The sequence below is a fragment of the Mycteria americana genome, chromosome 9, assembly GCF_035582795.1.
Source record: "Mycteria americana isolate JAX WOST 10 ecotype Jacksonville Zoo and Gardens chromosome 9, USCA_MyAme_1.0, whole genome shotgun sequence".
Lineage (NCBI taxonomy): Eukaryota > Metazoa > Chordata > Aves > Ciconiiformes > Ciconiidae > Mycteria > Mycteria americana.
In genome coordinates this window covers 6,832,724-6,851,144 of record NC_134373.1, presented here as the reverse complement: position 1 = coordinate 6,851,144, position 18,421 = coordinate 6,832,724, and the positions used below count along the sequence as shown (strand labels likewise).

Below are 18,421 nucleotides of genomic sequence, written 5' to 3'. Positions count from 1 at the left end.
CCTGTTTGAAGAATATCTCAGGCAGTAGAAACTGCAGTAGAAGAGGATAAAGCCTCATCCAACGGCCCAGATACCACCAATTTCTTTTAACCAAACTGCTGCATTTTCTGAAGGAATGTTAAGAGTCTGGATGTTGTTCTTCCAGATGTGCTGAGCCCCTTTCCCATCAATTCATAATTCAAATGTATTTTCCGGATAAGGAGCAGCAGATTGCAACTGGGTAAGCGTGCCCTACCCAGCCTGGGCAGCTACCCAGTGGGCCTGGGGGAGCAGAACCGTACCCAGATATGCGTTCCTTCGTTTTCCCCCACTATCTCACTACAGGTTCATTCACAAGCATTTTCTTCTTATTTTATTTAATTTTAAAAAGTAGGTTTTTTACACTAGCCTCTTTTCTCAGTTTGCCTAAATCCACCCTTTGCTTTGTTCCCTCTTGTGCCTTTCACTTCTCTCCGAGCTCAGGTTTTCCCCGTACACCTTCCCTTGAGGAACAGAACTGTGCCCTTCCCTTCCTTCTCCTACTTCATATTTCCATCCCTCATCCACTTTTTTCTACCTCCCAAATAACCCCATCTCAAAGCCCTGCAATCAGTGGCACTGCAGATAGATAACGCCTCAGGGAAAGGCCACGCCTAGGAACTAGGCTACAGAAACTCTGTTATTCCACCTTTTTACCAAAAAGCGACTCTCTGATCCTCTCCACCTAGAAAGACTTTTTTTTTTTTAAACCCCTCAAAGTAGGAAGGATGAAGCTTTGTCCTTCATGTTCCCTGCTAGGTGAGCAGGGGTTTGTAGCTCTTTCCTCCTGTTACCTTCTGGGAGCTTTGAACCAAAACTTTGTAAAGCTTTAAATGACTTTAATTCTGCGTGAAGCAGCACGCAGGCAGAGGATGAACATGTAAGGATCACCTGCAGGGCCAAACAGTCAGGAAAAAAGTGTTTCTCAGTGACCTCTCTTGGAGAGTAGGGCAAAAAAAGAGGAGTTGCAGGTGAATACCAGGTCACTTCAGAGCGGGACAGCAGCCAAAAGCTCTAAGGGCCTTCCTCCCCTGAAACCTAACCAGCTCCAGGTTTGCACATAGGCTAACGTGAAACCATCTCGAAATCACAACTTCATCATTTGACTAGGACCGGCACTTTCCTACTTGCTATGAAATTCAACTGTAGCACATGTAGTCGTCCTTCTTCCTACAGTATGGCGGCAGAACTCTTCAAGAGAAGCAAAGCTTAGCAAATATCATAAGTTTCGCACAAAAGCAATTCTACGCTGTACAAGCAAGAGGCTGTTTTCAGGTTCTCCTCAGCTTACAAGGAAGCAGTGATTTTTAGAAAGTTTGGAGCATAGATGAAGGCAGACTGAATGCTTTACAGCAAAATGGGAAGGCACGTCTGAGGCAGAGAGACCCCAAAATATTTCTGGTTTTTACATTTACAAATTGCTGTTTCTCCTAGTCTTATTCTAGGATGGAAGACACCAAGAGCATATTTAGAAGTTCTGATAAGAATGCAGCCTTTTAAGACATATTCTACTCTGCATTAATAAAGATTTTCATCTTTTTAAGTTTGAAAGCCTATTTACAGTGAAAGTGACTGATCCTCTGAAACAATGGAATATTTGATTTTCCCATAGAAGCCGGCTGAAATGTACTTTAGCGCCTCAGAACTATTTGTCTGAACTATCCAACCACCCTACATCACAACCCAATGGTATCTTTACCTCCTTTAAGTTAAAACTCACTCAAACATAAATAAAAGTCTTGATATCTGCATATACACACTATTTATTTCATAGCAAAGGACTTCATTTTGCTGTCCACAGAGCCAACATCAAGAACTCTCCCTTTTTAACCCAGCAAAAACTTTGACAGTTACGCTCCTCGCTGCCCCCAACAAAAGCTTTTAAAGGTAAGGTTTCCCACGGCAAATCCACAACCAATATTATCTTTTCTCCCCTCACATCTATTCTATCTCACTGAAGAGCAGGGTTGAGTTAAATTTCTTTCCAGAGTAAGAGCGTTCAAAGCCTACACAATATACGTATTTAAATTTTAAGTTAGCACCGGTCTTCCCAAATATATTTTGGTCACTAATGTTTTTACCAGTAAATAAATCAATCGGGAATGTTGAGAATACAGGGATGGGTTTTTGCCAAGGGAAAAAAAATAAAAAAGCAAGAATAACATGCTATTAAAGCAGAATCAATTATGAACTGCAAGATAATACACAGTCCAAAAGTTACATCAGAGTATTCTCAGTCTTGCCAAATGCATCTTTACTGAAATTGTTCAGCAGAAAGAAGGCGATGTATCGTGCAATTATTTAAAGTGTACCAAATATTTCTACAGTAGGTCTTGGGTTTGCAACTGTAACAGTGAAATATTACACGTATATTGCCATCTCATGGATACCAGAAATACTTGTTTAAAATTCTGAGAATGTAATCCCTAACAGAAAAATATGCAGAATTGACAGCAAATAAAATTGCGGTAAGATTTACAACCCGAAAGCAGGAACTTTACATTTGAAACAGTCCAAAAATCTGCCTCAGATTTGTTCGTAGTAGTTACTATTTTTATGACTTGGCTCAGACTTGCTTTAATCTCTTTATTTAGGAAGAAATTGCAAGCTTGCCAACTCTAGCAAATGTTAAGTACTTTAGTAAATTCCCCATCAATATAGGTCATGCATTCGAGGGAACAAGAACGTGGCGAGTAAGTTCTGCACCATCTCCTCCAAAGGGGATTTCGGAATAAGACGGTGATGGGAGAGAGCGATAAACAACGCGGCTAAGCCCCTCTTTCAGCTCCATCCTACTCTCCAGACATCTGTCCGCACTTTGTTGTGCCGTGATTGAGATGCTACGTGATGCAGCTCACCCAGCCTGCTCTTCTCCTACATCCCTTTTCTCTGAACAGGCAGGACAGCGCACGTATTGCCAATACCATCGCATCGTAACTCTCCCATTAAAGTTCAGCAATAGTAGCGAAGCGAGCCCAAACAAGTCAGCAAAAACCATAGGAAACCCAACAGATGTAAAGATTCCAAAGTACGGCATGTGTATGTAAAAACAATTTTAATAGCCTATACAGGCTTTCAGAGTATCTGGCCAAATTGCCTAAACCCATCAATTCCTTTCAAACTCAGAGTTTTGCTTTTGAAAATAAACTTGGCGGCTGACAAACAAAAATTTCTATCATTTCTGAAGCTATTCTGGCACAAACGAATCTCTCTACTCGAGAGCTCGGACCTCAAGTAACCAAGTTTCTGCTCCTTTCTTCACTTTATAAAGCAGGACCTCCAGCTGCCCCTGGCAGCGGGGGTGACGGGAGTCCCCTGGTGACCCAGACGGAGCCCTCCGCGCCGAGGGATGCCCTCCCGCCGAGGGATGCCCTCCTCTCCGAGCGATGCCCTCCCGCCGAGAGATGCCCTCCTCTCCGAGCGATGCCCTCCCGCCGAGAGATGCCCTCCCGCCGCCTCAGCGCAGCGGCTGCCGCCTCTCCCAGAGCTCGCCCCGGGCCGAGAGCCCCGGCGCTGCAGCTCCCCGCCGAGAAGGGTCTCCGGGCTGTCCATTCGCAGCCTCTCCACAACCAGCCTCCGCGTCGGCGGCTCGGAAAGGACGCGCGAGTGCCTACCCCGCCGCCGCACGGGCTGCCCCAGGGGCGCGGGGAGCCAGGGACAGCCCCCCGGCAGGCGGGCGCTGCGGGCACCGCATCCCCGCGGCGGCACGGGCACCGTCGGCCGCGCAAAAAACCGGCCGGCACCCCGGCCGCCCGCACGGCCGGCAGCGCTCCCGCCGCGGCTTCCAGTTAGCCGGAGACGCTGCTGCGAAGCGGAGGGAAGGAGAGAAGCGGGGGAGGCAAGAGAAGAAGCCATTACCAGAGTTTTGTTCCCGTTCTTGCTGAGGGGGCCTCGGAAAACTCCCTTGATGTTGCGAAAGTGCCCGTTGCTGAGGTGCGCGGAGCTGATGACAATGTAGTAGCACTCCATGGGGCCGGGCAGGGGGCCGGGGCCGCCTCCCCGCCGCCGGCTGGGCGCTCAGGCCGGCCTCGGGTCGGCGGGGAGGGAGGGCAGGGCGGGCCGGGCCGGGCCGGCGGGGCCCCGCGGCGTGCGCGGCGCCGCCGGCCGGCGGAGGGGCGGGGGGCGCAGCCCCTCAGGCTCGGCGCGGCGCTGGCTGCCGGGGGAGGAGCGGCGGCACGGCCGCGGCGGAGCCGTCTGAGCTGCCGCCTCTGGCGGGCATAGTGCTATTATAGCGAGCAGCCTTGCCGGTCGGCTGCACTGAGCCAATGGCAGGGAGCCACTGGGCTGGCACCGGGAGCTGTCAGAGGAGGACATCTGTCACACGCCGCCTTCACCGCCACCCACAGCCCCCGCGCCCCGCTGCCCCCGCCGCGGACGGGCCGACACCCCCCGCCGGGGCGGCGGTAGGTAAAGGGGGGGGGGCAGGAACGGGCGGGGGGCGGGCAGACCTGTCACCCCCGCCGCAGCGAGCGCCGGGGCCCCGCAGGAGGGGTGTGCCCGGGGGGGGGGGGGGGTTGCCCGGGGGGGGTCCCCTTTTCTCTTGGGGGGGGGGGGGGGGGGGGCACTACCGCGGGCGCACGAGTGTGGCTCCTCGGGAACGGGGGAAGCAGGGAGAGATGCCCGGGGGTGCGCCGCCCCCAGCCCAAAGCTCCTGCCCCTCCTCCGAGCCCTGCCACCGCCCCCTTCTCTTTTTTATTTTATATACATATATATATATATATATATATATATGGTTTTTTCTTAACGCCTAACTGAGCAGGCACCTTAACCTTTGCAGGGCGGAGCAGCCCCCGCTCCTTGGGCCGGCTCCGCGCCGGCGGGGCTCGTCAGCAGGCACTTAGCGGGATCGATAGCCGCCCCCCCCCGCCGCTTTCGGCCCGTGACCGGGTGACAGCCGGCATTTCTCACATCCCCGCCGAGGGGGGGCTCCGGCCCGCCCGTCGCTGGGCTGCAGCCGGGGCAGCAGCCCTTCATCCCGCCCGGCAGCCTTGAGAAGGAGGAGCGCGCTGGCAAAACTTCTGGGGCAGGGCCTGGTTTCGGCGAGGATGCGGGGAGCGGCGGGGAAAGGCGACGGCTGCCCCTGCCCGCCGGGCTGCCCCCGCCTCCCGGCCCTCCGGCCGTGCCTCACGGCTCTCCCGGCGCGGCTGCTGCCCGCCCCGGCCCGGGGGAGCCGGCGGAGGCGGCTCTGCCCGCCCTGCCTGGCAGGGCCTCGGCGGCTGCAGGGAAAACAAGAACCACCATGGTTTGGTGCAGGCTCTGCCTCTGCCATCCTCACCCTCAGCCCTAATGCACGTATAACGTACTCGCTCCGTTTTATACGGCCCCGGGAAACTAGGGATTAAAAACCGTGAGGTAACTATAATCTACACCGCACTCCTTCACCATCATTTCTTTCTTTTTGTAGCACACAAAGCGGAACGCGCTGCCAGACCAGATTTTGTCACAGTATAAGACGTGTTTAATAAAGATGCTCAAGTCCTCCCCCCCCCAAGAGAGCTATGATTTGCAGCTTTATCGCATAAGACTTGAAATGCTCTTAGCTGGCTCATCTTCCAGCCTGCTTCACCTTTATTCTGGATTGCAAAAATCAAGATTTATGGGCTGAAATTCCAGTGCCAAAAGAGGGAACAGCTTGGAAAATAAGCCCAGAACCATGATGTAACATCTGAAAATGCCTCTTAGTCAGCATTTACTGCTGGCAACATCGTACCACCATCCTATCATCTTGTCCTCCAAAATAAAGCAACTGCTTCCAGGAAATTGGGGGGGGGGGGGGGGGGGGGAGGCAAACCCTTTCCTGGCAGAAATTCCTGTCTTTGCAGTCCCCAATTTATGAGAGGTGCCTTCCTCTGATAAGCGTTTTCTATCATTACTTCCCTTCGTACACAGTGAACAGTAAATTTTGACAGCTGTCACTCATCCTTCAGCATTTTCAGTACTTGGGAAGGAAGCATGGAAATGGCAAAAGTGGAAAGTTTTAACAGCTGAGACACAGGTGAGGGATCAGAATTTGCTGCTTCTTGTTTCAGCCAAAAAAGAGGGTGAAAATGTACACGCACATAGTAACTCTTTCTGCTTATGAGTATGTACGTGTACATCCAGAAATAACCAGCAAGTTTATTACAGTGTAAAAATGAAGTCGGTATCATAAATATTTGATAGATTTTAACAACACAGCACATTTAAGGCCTGGTTCCAGTTTCAGACAGAATCACGGGTACGATTCTCTTTCAAAAATGTCCTAAGTTTAGGTAGGATAGAGTCATGAAAAGACAGAGAAAGAATAACACAAATATGAAAAAAAGAAATAAAATTATACAGTTCCTTTCTGGGAATAAATATATTCCAACTTGGACTTGAACAACAACTTTTTTCACCCTCTAAATGCCAGGACCCTTCTGCCTGGGAGCGCAACTCCTCGCCGACAGTCTACTCCACGCCGTCCACCATTTCAAAGAATGAGAACATTTTTCTCTGAAATATTTGCACTGACCATTTCATTACACATCACTGACCCGTTTAATTACACCTACTACAATCATACACGGGCACTTTCATGGTTGTATGGCAGCTCGCTGCCCTTTCAGAGGCGTACGAGGACATGGGAAACGTCTTATTGTAGCAACAGAGAAATAACCTACTCCCGTAGCTCGAGTTTGAAAGGATCAATGCGCTTTGTAACAAATGAGAGTGCCCGAAACAACTTTAAAAGCTGCTATCGCTTCTGCTAATGAGGATTGTTGTCGTCCTCTATTAAAGAAGAAAAAAACCACCCCACAACTAAAGACCACTTGATTCCTCCAAAGCACTCTGTAAAGAAATGACAAGTTGTACTAAATAGCACCTATTAAGCAAAATGTACATTTTCTACTTATTCTGGTTGGCCTCTTTTTTTTTTTTTTTGGCTGCTTCTCTGTTACTTTGCTACCTCCAGTTTTCCTTGTGTGTCTTCCTTTAATCCTTCACTGTACTTTTCCTGCCTCATTCTGTTTCTCTGTTGTGATCACACAAGCTCAAGATGCTTCTTCCTTCCCAAATCTTTTTTTTTTTTTTAAATCTTAATAAATTGCTAATTTCATCAGTCCCTGACCCCATGGCCCCTACATACCATCAGTCTTACCTGATTCTGTCTCTGTCCTATTCCCCTGGGTAAGTATCTGGGTTTTGAGCTGTGTATACTGCTATTTACTCAAATCTCTGCCATATAATAATAATCAGTGCTGCTGATTTACTCATTCTCTTACTCTCCCTGATACTTCCTATTTGGAAAAATCTTCAAGCAGGTGTTCCTGTATAAAACTGCAAATATCAACTCAAGAAACAGGATATGGATTTGAGAGACTTTCTGGAAAACTTGTGAACTAGAAGCCAGTGAATAAATTACGCTAATTCATGTAACATTGTACTGGTTTTCTGCCTGTGACAATACTCAGTATTCTGCATTTTAATATTTAATAATATTCATCATTCAAGAAATAGTCCTGGCATAATCCAGAAAAAAATATTCAACAGTGTAAACAGTCCCCTTTTGTTTAACAGCCTTTAAAGCATGGCACAGAGCATGTGTTACCAAGTGAATATATCCTGAGAAATCATTCACTCACTGCTGAAACATATCCATCAAGGATAGAAAGAAATATCTGCGCTGTAAGTCACAAGAAACTCAATTGAGCTCCCATAGCAATTCTTATTGAATTCAATAAAATTCAGTTTATCCTAAGAATATCTCCCTGTAAGTAATCTGCTGAGACGCACATTTTTACCCTTTTTACCATCTCCTGCACTTTCAGTTTCCTTTTTTATTGCTTTTTTTTTTTTCCTTTTCACTTCGCCTTGGATGTTTTGCCCCATTTCAGATGTCTGCCATCCTTGCATTAAGCAGAAGGAAAAATAGGAGTATCCTGTGTGCCTTTTAACGGCCATTATGGTATAATACACATTATACACTATATTAGAAATGCGTTCATTCATCAGCTCTACGGGGTGGTGAAGCTAGAAAAAAGGAAACTGGGGCACTCTGCTAGCCTTCCCTGTACGTGAAGAGTATCAGAGTGAGGTCCCTATTTCAACACATGAGCTAAGCGGAGCACTGGTATCACAAAAGCTAAGGAAAGGTAATAGTGACTTAAAGCCCCGTAGCATGCAGTCAAATCGTAGGCTATACCCTGCAGCCCTCAAAAGTCACAGGGAGTGGACTGCGAAGGCTTAAACTAGTATTTCTGCTTGATCCCAAAAGCAGCAACAAAGATTTATTAAAACATGCTGGGTTTTTTTCTTTGCTTTGCTCCTTCAGCCCTCCAAAGCATGTAATTTTATACCACAGCTCTTGCAGAACAGCTCCAAGCAGCAGCAGTCTGGCGAGAATTGCCCCCTCCCTCTTTTCACTTATCCATAGCATCTATATCTAGCCCTGAACAAATTCACATGGGTAAGAGATGCAAACGCTTTTCCTCCCCTTCTCTTCCAAATTACCAGCGCTACCACTGTCTGCTTTAGATACTATTGGGAAAAAAACTTTCTGTTGTTACTGAATCAAATACACGGTTCTCTGTATCTTCCCTTCTTAATGTTTATGCTGCAGAATTTCCCCAACAGCTCATGCACGCCTCTTTTTTTTCCTTCCCTAATCCCTAACCAAAAGAAAAAAAAAAAAAAAGAAAAAAATGGCAAGTGATACTCTGAGTATTAGGTGACATCTACAAGTATTCATGTACCACAAAAGCATTAAATAACAGGAGACTTTTACAAGGGTCAGAAAAAAACTGATGGTCCAGCCAAGGTAAAAGAACCCTCTGCAAAAGCGACTGTTGCCTGTTTCAAACATTGAAAACGCGATTCACTCTGCTATGTTAAACACCGTCTTACAAGCAAATCCTCCGTCATGCACGCTTGAAGGGTGGCTCTACGTGAAAAGCAAATGGAGCCAGCAACTGGAAAAGGAATCCCAAGAACAATCTGTGATGGAATTAGAGTTTTCCAATATCCACTCAACCCAAACATCCCAGTCAAAACCAAATAGAACAAATGAAATCAAATTACGAAAAATCATATGACAAAAATTGAATCATGATCTCACCAATGGCAATACCTCCAATTTTTCACGACTGACTGCTGTATAAAATCCTCATCGGCTTCACTTCTCTAACAATCTAGCACAACAGTGCAAGGAACAATCTTTCAGGGACAGCATGGAAAAACTTAGTAAAAAAATGTACCCCTCCATACATCAAAAAAAAAAAAGGCAGTAAGACCACAGAATGGGTGCAGTTCCACAGTCACCAGCCAAAACTCCCTAACGTCCATCAGGCAGGTTACGTAGCTAGCACAATGTCCTGGTTTCAGCTGAGACAGAGTTAATTTTCTTTATAGCAGCTGGTATGGGGCTCTGTTTTGGATTTGTGCTGAAAACAGTGTTGATAATACAGAGATGTTTCAGTTGTTGCTGCACTGGTCAAGGACTTTTCAGCTTCCTGTGCTCTGCCAGGGGCAGAAGAAGCTGGGAGGGGACACAGCCAGGACAGCTGACCCCAACTGGCCAAAGGGCTATTCCATACCATATGGCATCATGCTCAGCATATAAAGCTGGGGAAGAAGAAGGAAGGGGGGACGTTCAGAGTGATGGCGTTTGTCTGCCCAAGTCACCATTATGTGTGATGGAGCCCTGCTTTCCTGGAGATGGCTGAACACCTGCCTGCCCATGGGAAGGAGTGAATGAATTCCTTGCTTTGCTTTGCTTGCGTGCGCGGCTGTTGCTTTCCCTATGAAGCTGTCTTTATCTCAACCCACGAGTTTTCTCACTTTTACCCTTCCGATTCTCTCCCCCATCCCACCGGGAGGAGTGAGCGAGCGGCTGTGCGGGGCTTAGTCGCCGACTGGGGCTAAACCACGACACACAATATTAAAGCCAACGAGACATTAACTCCATAAGCAATATCCAAAGAGTTTTCAAGTAGCCCTTCAGGGTCTTGTAGTTTTGTGGAAAGGGAGTTGACTACAGAACGAGCACCAAGTTTAATTTTTACCAGTTAAAATTTTTCACTTAATTTGAACCAGCTAAAACCTGCTTTGTTAAAGAATACGACACTTCAAAGACACTTAAGAAGTGAAAGGCTTTTAACCAAAATAAACGAGGCACCAAGAGAAAACCTGATAAACAAAAGCAAGTTAGTGAATAAATAGGAAAACCGTTCATTTGGAGATCTAGGATAGTAAGTGGGTTGTGGCCATTTAGGCCATTTACCACAATTCTGTGGCAGCAGATTATTTTCCTTGCCAATGCCTACACAACTTTTTCCAGAGTTAAAAACTCTAGAGTCTAAAGAACTGATCAAAAGTCTTCCACAGTCAATAGGAAACTTCACCTACAGTGAGCTTGGGCTCGTCTCCTGAAGGAGTAGGTATCTCCATAGGAAGAAGTCCTGAAGTTCACCTCAGGACTTGGTATTAGCTCCAAGCTTTTCCACTGGGTGGTGATAATGAGATCAAGAAGTTCAGGAGAACTGATAATAGAAGAACTCGGAACACAACCAGTATTCATTCATTCATGTGTTCATTCATTCTGTCTCTCTATATATACGTACATATTTCTGTGTGCGTGAACATGTATACCTACCTATGTGTACATAGGCAACACTGGAAATTTATACATTCATTAGTCCTTCTGCCACAGTAATGAAAGGATGAATAAAATAGTTTCTAAAATCTTTCAAAGGATTAAAGAAAAATTTTAAAAGGGCTAGCGTACTAAGTCTAAAATTAATCTCAATCACCATTTGCTTCTTTAGTATTCAGTTCAACAACGTAATTTTTTCAATGTAAAAGCTGAAGAGAGCTGGGGCGACACTGATGACAGGTCAGAAAGTAGCACTATATTATTCTGAATGAGCCAATGTAAATTAGAGACCCACTGGGGAAAAAGACTCCAGTGGTTAATATTTTAATACGTTTCACTGAGTTCAATATATGACACACTATCATGGCTTCCTTTTTCATGTGATCTGTAATAGACACAGAAAAGAATGGAAACGAAATCAAAAATTACGTGTTTACTTTCCTAATATTACACATTTCAGTGAGATCCAATTTTTAGAATGGGAATGTTTGGCTTCCTCTGAAAATCAACCCCCTTTACAATATTTATGGTTACAACCTCCCAGTTTAAGACACCATAAATCACATCAGGCATCAATTGGCTCACTTTCACAGGGTGCTTGTTCTAACAATACCAAAACACAGCAGAATATTAAGTACGTGCTGGGAAAGGATATTTCTAATACGGTATCATGTGACGTATCGCCATGTACAATTTAGATCGTACCCTTTGACGCCACAGCTTATATAAGGAGCAGGTAATCGTTACATACGTATATAATCAAAGAACTACCTTTGTTTTAAACCTTCAGCAGCAGTGAGGCTGGTGATGATAATTAAGGCCGTCCTAGCTTTACCCCACGGATCTTGGGCATCGGAGCACACGACGTGCGTTGTCGCTAGCACTGCAAGGCTTGCTTGGGAAAACGAAGCAAGATCCGGAGGCTGTCAGAGCCTTACGTCTACGTTGGTTTACTGTTCTGCACCAAACTTTCATCTCCTGATTTTATCCGAATACACTTTTACAGTTAATTTACCTTTTTTACGGTACAGCTTAAAATGGCTGTAGAACTCCTCTCGCAGGAATACGTGTGAGCTGCAAGATACATCATAGTCATAATTTTAAAACCCCACAATTTTTATGACTTATGATTTAAATACAGGTAGATAGATGCGGTATGGTAATAGTCTTGAAGTACGCATTATGGTCCTTCTGAGTGGTGCTTAACACTATCAACTTACTGTGTGAAAGGCCTTGTTTACTCATTAGAACAATTACATTTTTTTTCCTTAATAACTAATGACTTACCAATCTGTCTGCTGTAACGAAAGAATATAATTACAAATAGGCACGTTAAAAATACTATCAAAAGAATTTAATCAAACTTTCAAAATATTAATAACTTATGTGCTTAATTAAAGATAGCCGTATCAAAATAGCCTTGAGCATATTATAGATTACTAGCCTGAAAAAATGTCATTATAAGAAACAAAGTCAGTATTGTTCTAAAAATAGAGAGGATTTCCAAAGCCCAGCATATCCGTTTGGGCATTTTGACAATTAAAAAATGCCTACGTAATTCATTTAATTAAGTAAAAACTTAGTCATTAGCTCAAGCCATACAAATCATGCTAACTTTTATCTCAATGTACATCTTCTTGTGTATCTGTAAAACCTGTGTAATCAGAAGACAAGGCCGAATAGTATTAATAACAATATCGAGACAACTGCCATGGGTAAGCTGAAAATCTGTGCCCAAGCAGCAACACAAGCAGTTGTTTTTTCATCCAATTTTTGGGTTGCCTTGGAGTTATATTGCTCTTGTATTGCTGAACCCTGAATTAACAGTCCTGCTTGTCTCCAAGGTGGAAGGATGAACTATTGTTACTTTTAATGACTCCACATTAATTTAATTAAAATAATAAGCATTCTCACCTCATTTATTTATTATTTGACTGGAAACAGGTTTAGGTAGTTTCAAGATTTTTCTGCTCTACAGCTATGTTCACATGGCCCTTTAGACCAACAGTTCCTGGTGGCAAGCACATAGATGGATAGGGCCACCAAAAATAAACCTTCCCCAGTTTTAAAAGACCATCTTCCACTTCCTTCTTTGCATAATCGTGAGACAGTGTATGCATATAGAGAGAGAGATATATAGTTAGGAGCTTACTTTTCCACTTTCGTTATTGCTATGTACACTCCAATATCACTTGACATACTTCCATAACTGTCTATTACGCTTTCTCCACAGAAATGTGAATTTAACATAGGGTATCTGTTATCTATATCTACAAACACTCAAAATAATGCATATTTGCTTTTACAGGATTTCAACACTGACACCTCCTAAATATATGACCCTTGAACTAACCTTAACATCGGCATTCCCGTTCGAACCCATGACCCTAATGCACTTCAAATGCAAGTAAGAGGAAAAGAAAGTATAAAATGTTTTAAAAGTCAAAACAAAAATGATACTCAACTATTCCCTGGGAACCAGCGTGCTCTATACTTTTTACAGGAAAATGCATTTACTGTAAAACAAAAACATTAAAACAAAACAAAACATGAAGAAAATAAAACCACACCACAAAACCACATCTGCACTCAAGTTCTCACAACTCTAGAAGAAATAAGATATGTTTAAACCTGCTGATCTAGAGTTAATTTGAAAACAAGAAAAAAACCCCACCACCAAAAAACCCAACAAAGAAACTCCAACCCTACTACTTTCAAAGCAGATCTTGAGATTTGTACCTTGTATTTATTAAGACTGAGCCTGGTAGACTCAGCCACTGCCAGGATAGTCCTTCAGCCCTTTACGTTGTCTAAATTAGCCACTTCTAAATGTCTTCAGTGCTACACTTTTGTCAGCTTGAAATCCCCACCAATTATGTGACCTAACACTGAAATCAAATAATTTTCAGGCTTTTCTCTTCCTCTTTACAAATACTCATGCATTACTGCAAGACACTGAAGTCCCTGTATCCCTGTAGCTTCTGCTGGTAAAGCTTTATTGTCATTACTTTAATTCTCAAACATAAATTGATTCCTTGAGCTTCCTAGTCATTTTTGTACATCTTCTCTAAATTCCCTCTGCTCACTTTCCAGAGCAGAAAATTCTCTTATAAAAGTATATTTATATCCAAATGACCAAAAGTGTAATCTATTTGCAGGCAGATTATATTTAAAGATCATCTCTTACAGACAGCAAGATTTAAGTTCTTTGGCTGGATATTCATCTCCATTACGTCCTCCACGTTCTTTTCAGAAAGCAAAACATGGATTAGTTTCGTAATAACACCGTAAAGGTTGAAAAGCAGGACCTGTAAGACAATTGTCACGTTGAGAGACTTCAAGAATAAAAATAACGTTCAGGGAACGCCACTGCAAAATGAGACCGAATATAAACACGCGGGGCACGCGTCTACCTCTACGTCGCTGCTCCTTGATAGTCTCCTTCATCTTCCTTGCTTTATACTTGTAGAGGTTCTCCGGTAAGCGCTGACACCGATACGCCAGCCTGCCCTTGCCAACCTCTCCCTTCGGGGCTGGCAAGCCCCTACTATCTTTCATATCAGTATCGCAGACTCCTCGCATCCACAATTTGTTTTCCTCATTGCTTTATTTTCGGTACAGTCAATTCTTTGACTGTAACGGATGCTTCATTTTACAAAATATGTTTTCTTATAATTTCTCATCTGCAGTTTACTCGCCCTTCACATGAGGAACTAATGAGAAAGCTGAGAGAAAACCAAATACTATTTGTATTAATTTATTAGCAGGAAGCCAATTTTTGCTCAATATTGCAACCGTGTATTTGGGATTTAACAGAACGTTCCTCGAACTGAAGGCTAGCAGCAAGGTAAGTGGATTTTGGACAAAGCATTTTCTGACCTCATGAAAACAGCAGCAGGAGACCAAACCCAGTGGCCAAAACTGGATCATAGCAATGAAAAACCATATGTGTTTCTGGTCTTTAAATTGCTACTCTACAGAGTGATAAGAGACATCATCTAGAACCTTATCAGGATGTAATTTCCTAAGAGAAATGAGAAAGGAACAGGCAACCCCCTCTTATGTGATCTAACATTAGATTGCAGTACACGATAAAAATATCTTAACAACGGGCGTATACCTAAGGAAGATAAAATTCCATCTCTTCTTCCTGAAGATGCTTTCTATATACAAACCCATTTAAAAATAGCATATTTCTGGTTTGCTGTGCATGACTGTCTTCAGGAAATGTTTTTTGGCAAAATCTGCTCACAGTTCCTGTATCTTTTTAGTGCTTCTGTAATGATATCTCGTAAAACGCTCTTAGTATATGAGATTTATGAATGAAGCTTGTCAAAGTATCCGTAGTACAAAAACATCATTGATAAATTTCTTTGGAATTTGAATTCATAACTGTAGTCTGACTGTATCGTAAAGGGTCTATACTACAAGCCACCACCAAATACAAAATATCTGGTTTGTATGTATTTGTATTTTGTATGTGCATCTTTTCCATGTCATTCTGCATCTCCTCACTGACTATTACATCCTAAATTATATTAAAAAATTCCTGCCATATTTTTTATATTTCTAAGCTCTACTAACTACAAGGTCATTTCCAGATCAACTCAGATTTCAAAAGGGTTCACTGTGAGCAATGTTCACAGAATCACAGGATCGTATAGGTTGGAAAAGACCTTTAAGATCATCGAGTCCAACCGTAAACCTAACACTGCCAAAACCACCACTACACCATGTCCCTAAGCACCTCATCCAAACGTCCTTTAAATACCTCCAGGGATGGCGACTCAACCACTTCCCTGTTGTCCTCTTAAGCCAGAAAATCAGTAGATTTTACCACAAATTTTATACTTTTCATATTGCGATATGTTTACTGGAGAGACAATATAAAGAGTGTTTACAAACGACGCGGGCACGCTCAGCGTGCGCGTATGGCCTCTGGGAAGAGCGGAGACAAGCAGCGCTCTGAATTTGCGAGTACTTCCTCCGCTGGGTAACGGGCAGCGTTTTAACATGAGCGGCTGTAGGAAATGAGGGCTCCTTCCCTCAGCTTCATCGTTTTTTCTATTCTGCAGATTTTGCAGTTTCCCTTCCTAGTGCTTCTAATCTGAGATTAAAATCTAGAATAACTGTTACAACAGTCAGAATGGGATTATTTACGACCGTGCTATACTGTAACGTGTGTCACTGTTAGTACCATTAAAAGGAATCGTTTCCTCTGGTCACCTTGTATTTTTGTTAGGTAGATTTAAAAAAGCTAATTCTTAACAAAACGCAGTAACATGTGTATTTCTGAACACACTAAGGCTATCTTGTCTTATTTTAACAATTTCCAAGTCCCACCTGCCATGCTTCCAAAAAAAAAAAAATTTTTTCACAAAAAGCATTTATAGCATATATTCATCAGATCGCTTCCTAAAAATGTCTCAGAGAAGGGTTGGTTGGTTTTTTTTTTTTTTCCTCTCCACATCTATTGGATGATGAAGCAGATAGGATTTCCCACATTTCTCTCCAGTACGTCTTCTGCGTCAGGCTGTTATGTGACTCTGCAAAGCATACTATATATCTTGGTTGGGTGCCAAGTCTGCTTGGGAAGCCAGACTTTCAACCAGCTCTTCATGCCACAACCAAAATCATCCGACCCGACAAAAATACAAAGCAGACTATACTGTTAAATACATTTTGGCGTGAAAAGGCTTCAGCTAAGAAAGTTTAAGCAAAGCCTGACCTTTCCTTGGACATACTTCAAGACTTACCGTAACGTTATGTTCCAATAATAGAAACTCCCCAAATGAATAAGCAAATATTTAAATTTTACAGATATCACCCTAAGGAAAATTTTTAGTTAAACATAAATGGCATGATTACCTAATGGGCATAAGCAAAATGTTAGGAAAGCGGAGTGTTTGGATAAAACAGCTACGATTAGTTTTTCATTTAATTTTTTTCTCAAATATAACATGCTTCTGGAGATCATACTTAGTGAACATACTCGTGGTTCCAGGCCCACACAGTATTTTAATTCCATAAGGTGCGTGGGAGGCTTTTTTAAATCCACATAATTTTGTGTTATTTTTTTTTACATGTTAAATTATTATCATCAGATGGAGGGGAAATTAAACATTCCGAATGTGCTAAAAGCCTCGGTCTTCTTGACTCCTATTACCAACTGCTAACTACTGCTAAAACTCATCCATTTTTGGAACATGAACAACCTTGATAACATCAGATGAAGACAAAATAAAAATAGAGTTTTGGCAAAGCCTGTGAATTGAATTCCGGTATTTCAGAACACCGTGCAAAGCTCTTGATTGCGTTTGCAAATGTAACTCACTACATTAATATTGAAGCTAACTCATTTCCTAACTTTCCTAAGAGCAGCCAGAACTATAGTCATGCTGGAAAAGAGGGGGACTAAATAAAATCCAGGCTATGTAAATAGCTGTGATTTGCTTTTTCCTGATGGATAACGAGGAAGACTGTAAGTGACAGGAAAGGTTTTCTGAAAATTATTCCTAAACAATCTTATATCTAGTTTTCCTTTCTTTTTGGCAGATTATATATGTTAAGTTTCCTCCTCTTTCCTTTTTCTGTGGATGGTAAAAGCAATCTTCTTCATTGCCTTAATTATTTGGCTTTTAAGATGACTGGAATTAAAACACATCCTGTGTGTTTTCTTTATTCATGTAGTCCTTGTTTTGAGGTATAGCCCTGTATACAGCGTTTGGATTTTATCACTGTTCAGACATGCGATAATAAAGGTGCTTAATGAGCAGCAGGCTCGGTTTTTGCTGCCTGGGTCCTGTTTACATGACATGACCGTGCACGTGGTGCATCGAGAAGAGCTCCCCGGAGCACAGCCCTACGCAGCAGGGGAGATTCTGGGTTGTTGACTAGGACGGCGCTGTCTTGACCCTGCATGTCTCCGCAGGACGCGCTGATACATACAAGGTGGCAACCGTGTTTTTCACAATCCCTCCAGCAGTATTCAGAGCGAATGCGTTCTGCACAGACCCCGGTAGGACAACGTGACTCCCATCACCTTCGCATCACAAAGCGCAAGGCTGAAAAACTCCGCTTCGCAAATACATCTGGCTGAGCTCAAAAACCCTCCGCTCCAGGTACTCCAGCCCTGTCCTCAACGCCGGCCTCCGTCCGTCTGCTGGCTCGTCTGCAACGCACCGATCGAGCCTCTGCCAGGCGGCAAGCTCATAAGGATGCTCCGATGAGACAAGTACGTAGGCGCTCTGTGGCATCACACCAAGGTGCAATGCCACGGGAGCGACGTCACGAGAAGGCAGATCGTTACGTACGCAGTACACGTATGACCACTTTTTCCCCCTTTCACAGATGAAGGGTTGCCTGAGGTCAGGCAAACGAACCGGGAAGGCTGCAGGAGGTGTTTGTGTTTCCAGGCCGTGCCGGGCGGTGGGAGAAGCCATGTCCCTGGCAGGAGCTGTGCTGGGACAGCGCTGCGGGCTCCAGCCAGCGAGCAGCACTGCCCAAAGCAGCACAAGCATCTCCATCGTGCAACCAAGGCGGTCCCGTCCTGCTGCCCAAGGTCCAGCTGAAAAACAACCACAGAGATGCCTGGGCTGCCCTCGGGTCCCGGCTGGCTCTTCTGCGAGTGCCATCGCCTGGCAGCAGGCGCACGACGTCTCCTCCCACCAAAGCTCCTCAGCTGCGTTCTTATACATAGACACATTACAAACAGCGAACACCAGGAACATCAGTGATGCCATCAGGGAAAGGCAGATGTAGATTTATATGTAGAGAAGAGTAATTTATGCT

At 44.0% G+C, this 18,421-nt stretch overlaps 1 protein-coding gene across 1 annotated transcript in view; it reads right to left on the bottom strand.

The window, feature by feature from the left end:
- The window catches only part of ZNF804A (zinc finger protein 804A), a 156,602-nt gene extending 152,612 nt beyond the window's left edge, over positions 1–3,990 (bottom strand). Inside the window, exon 1 of the mRNA XM_075512197.1 lies at positions 3,877–3,990. Within this exon, the coding sequence (XP_075368312.1) occupies positions 3,877–3,987 (111 nt within the window). The 5' untranslated portion in view covers positions 3,988–3,990. The remainder of the gene's footprint in view (positions 1–3,876) is intronic.
- Positions 3,991–18,421: the final 14,431 nt, after the last annotated feature.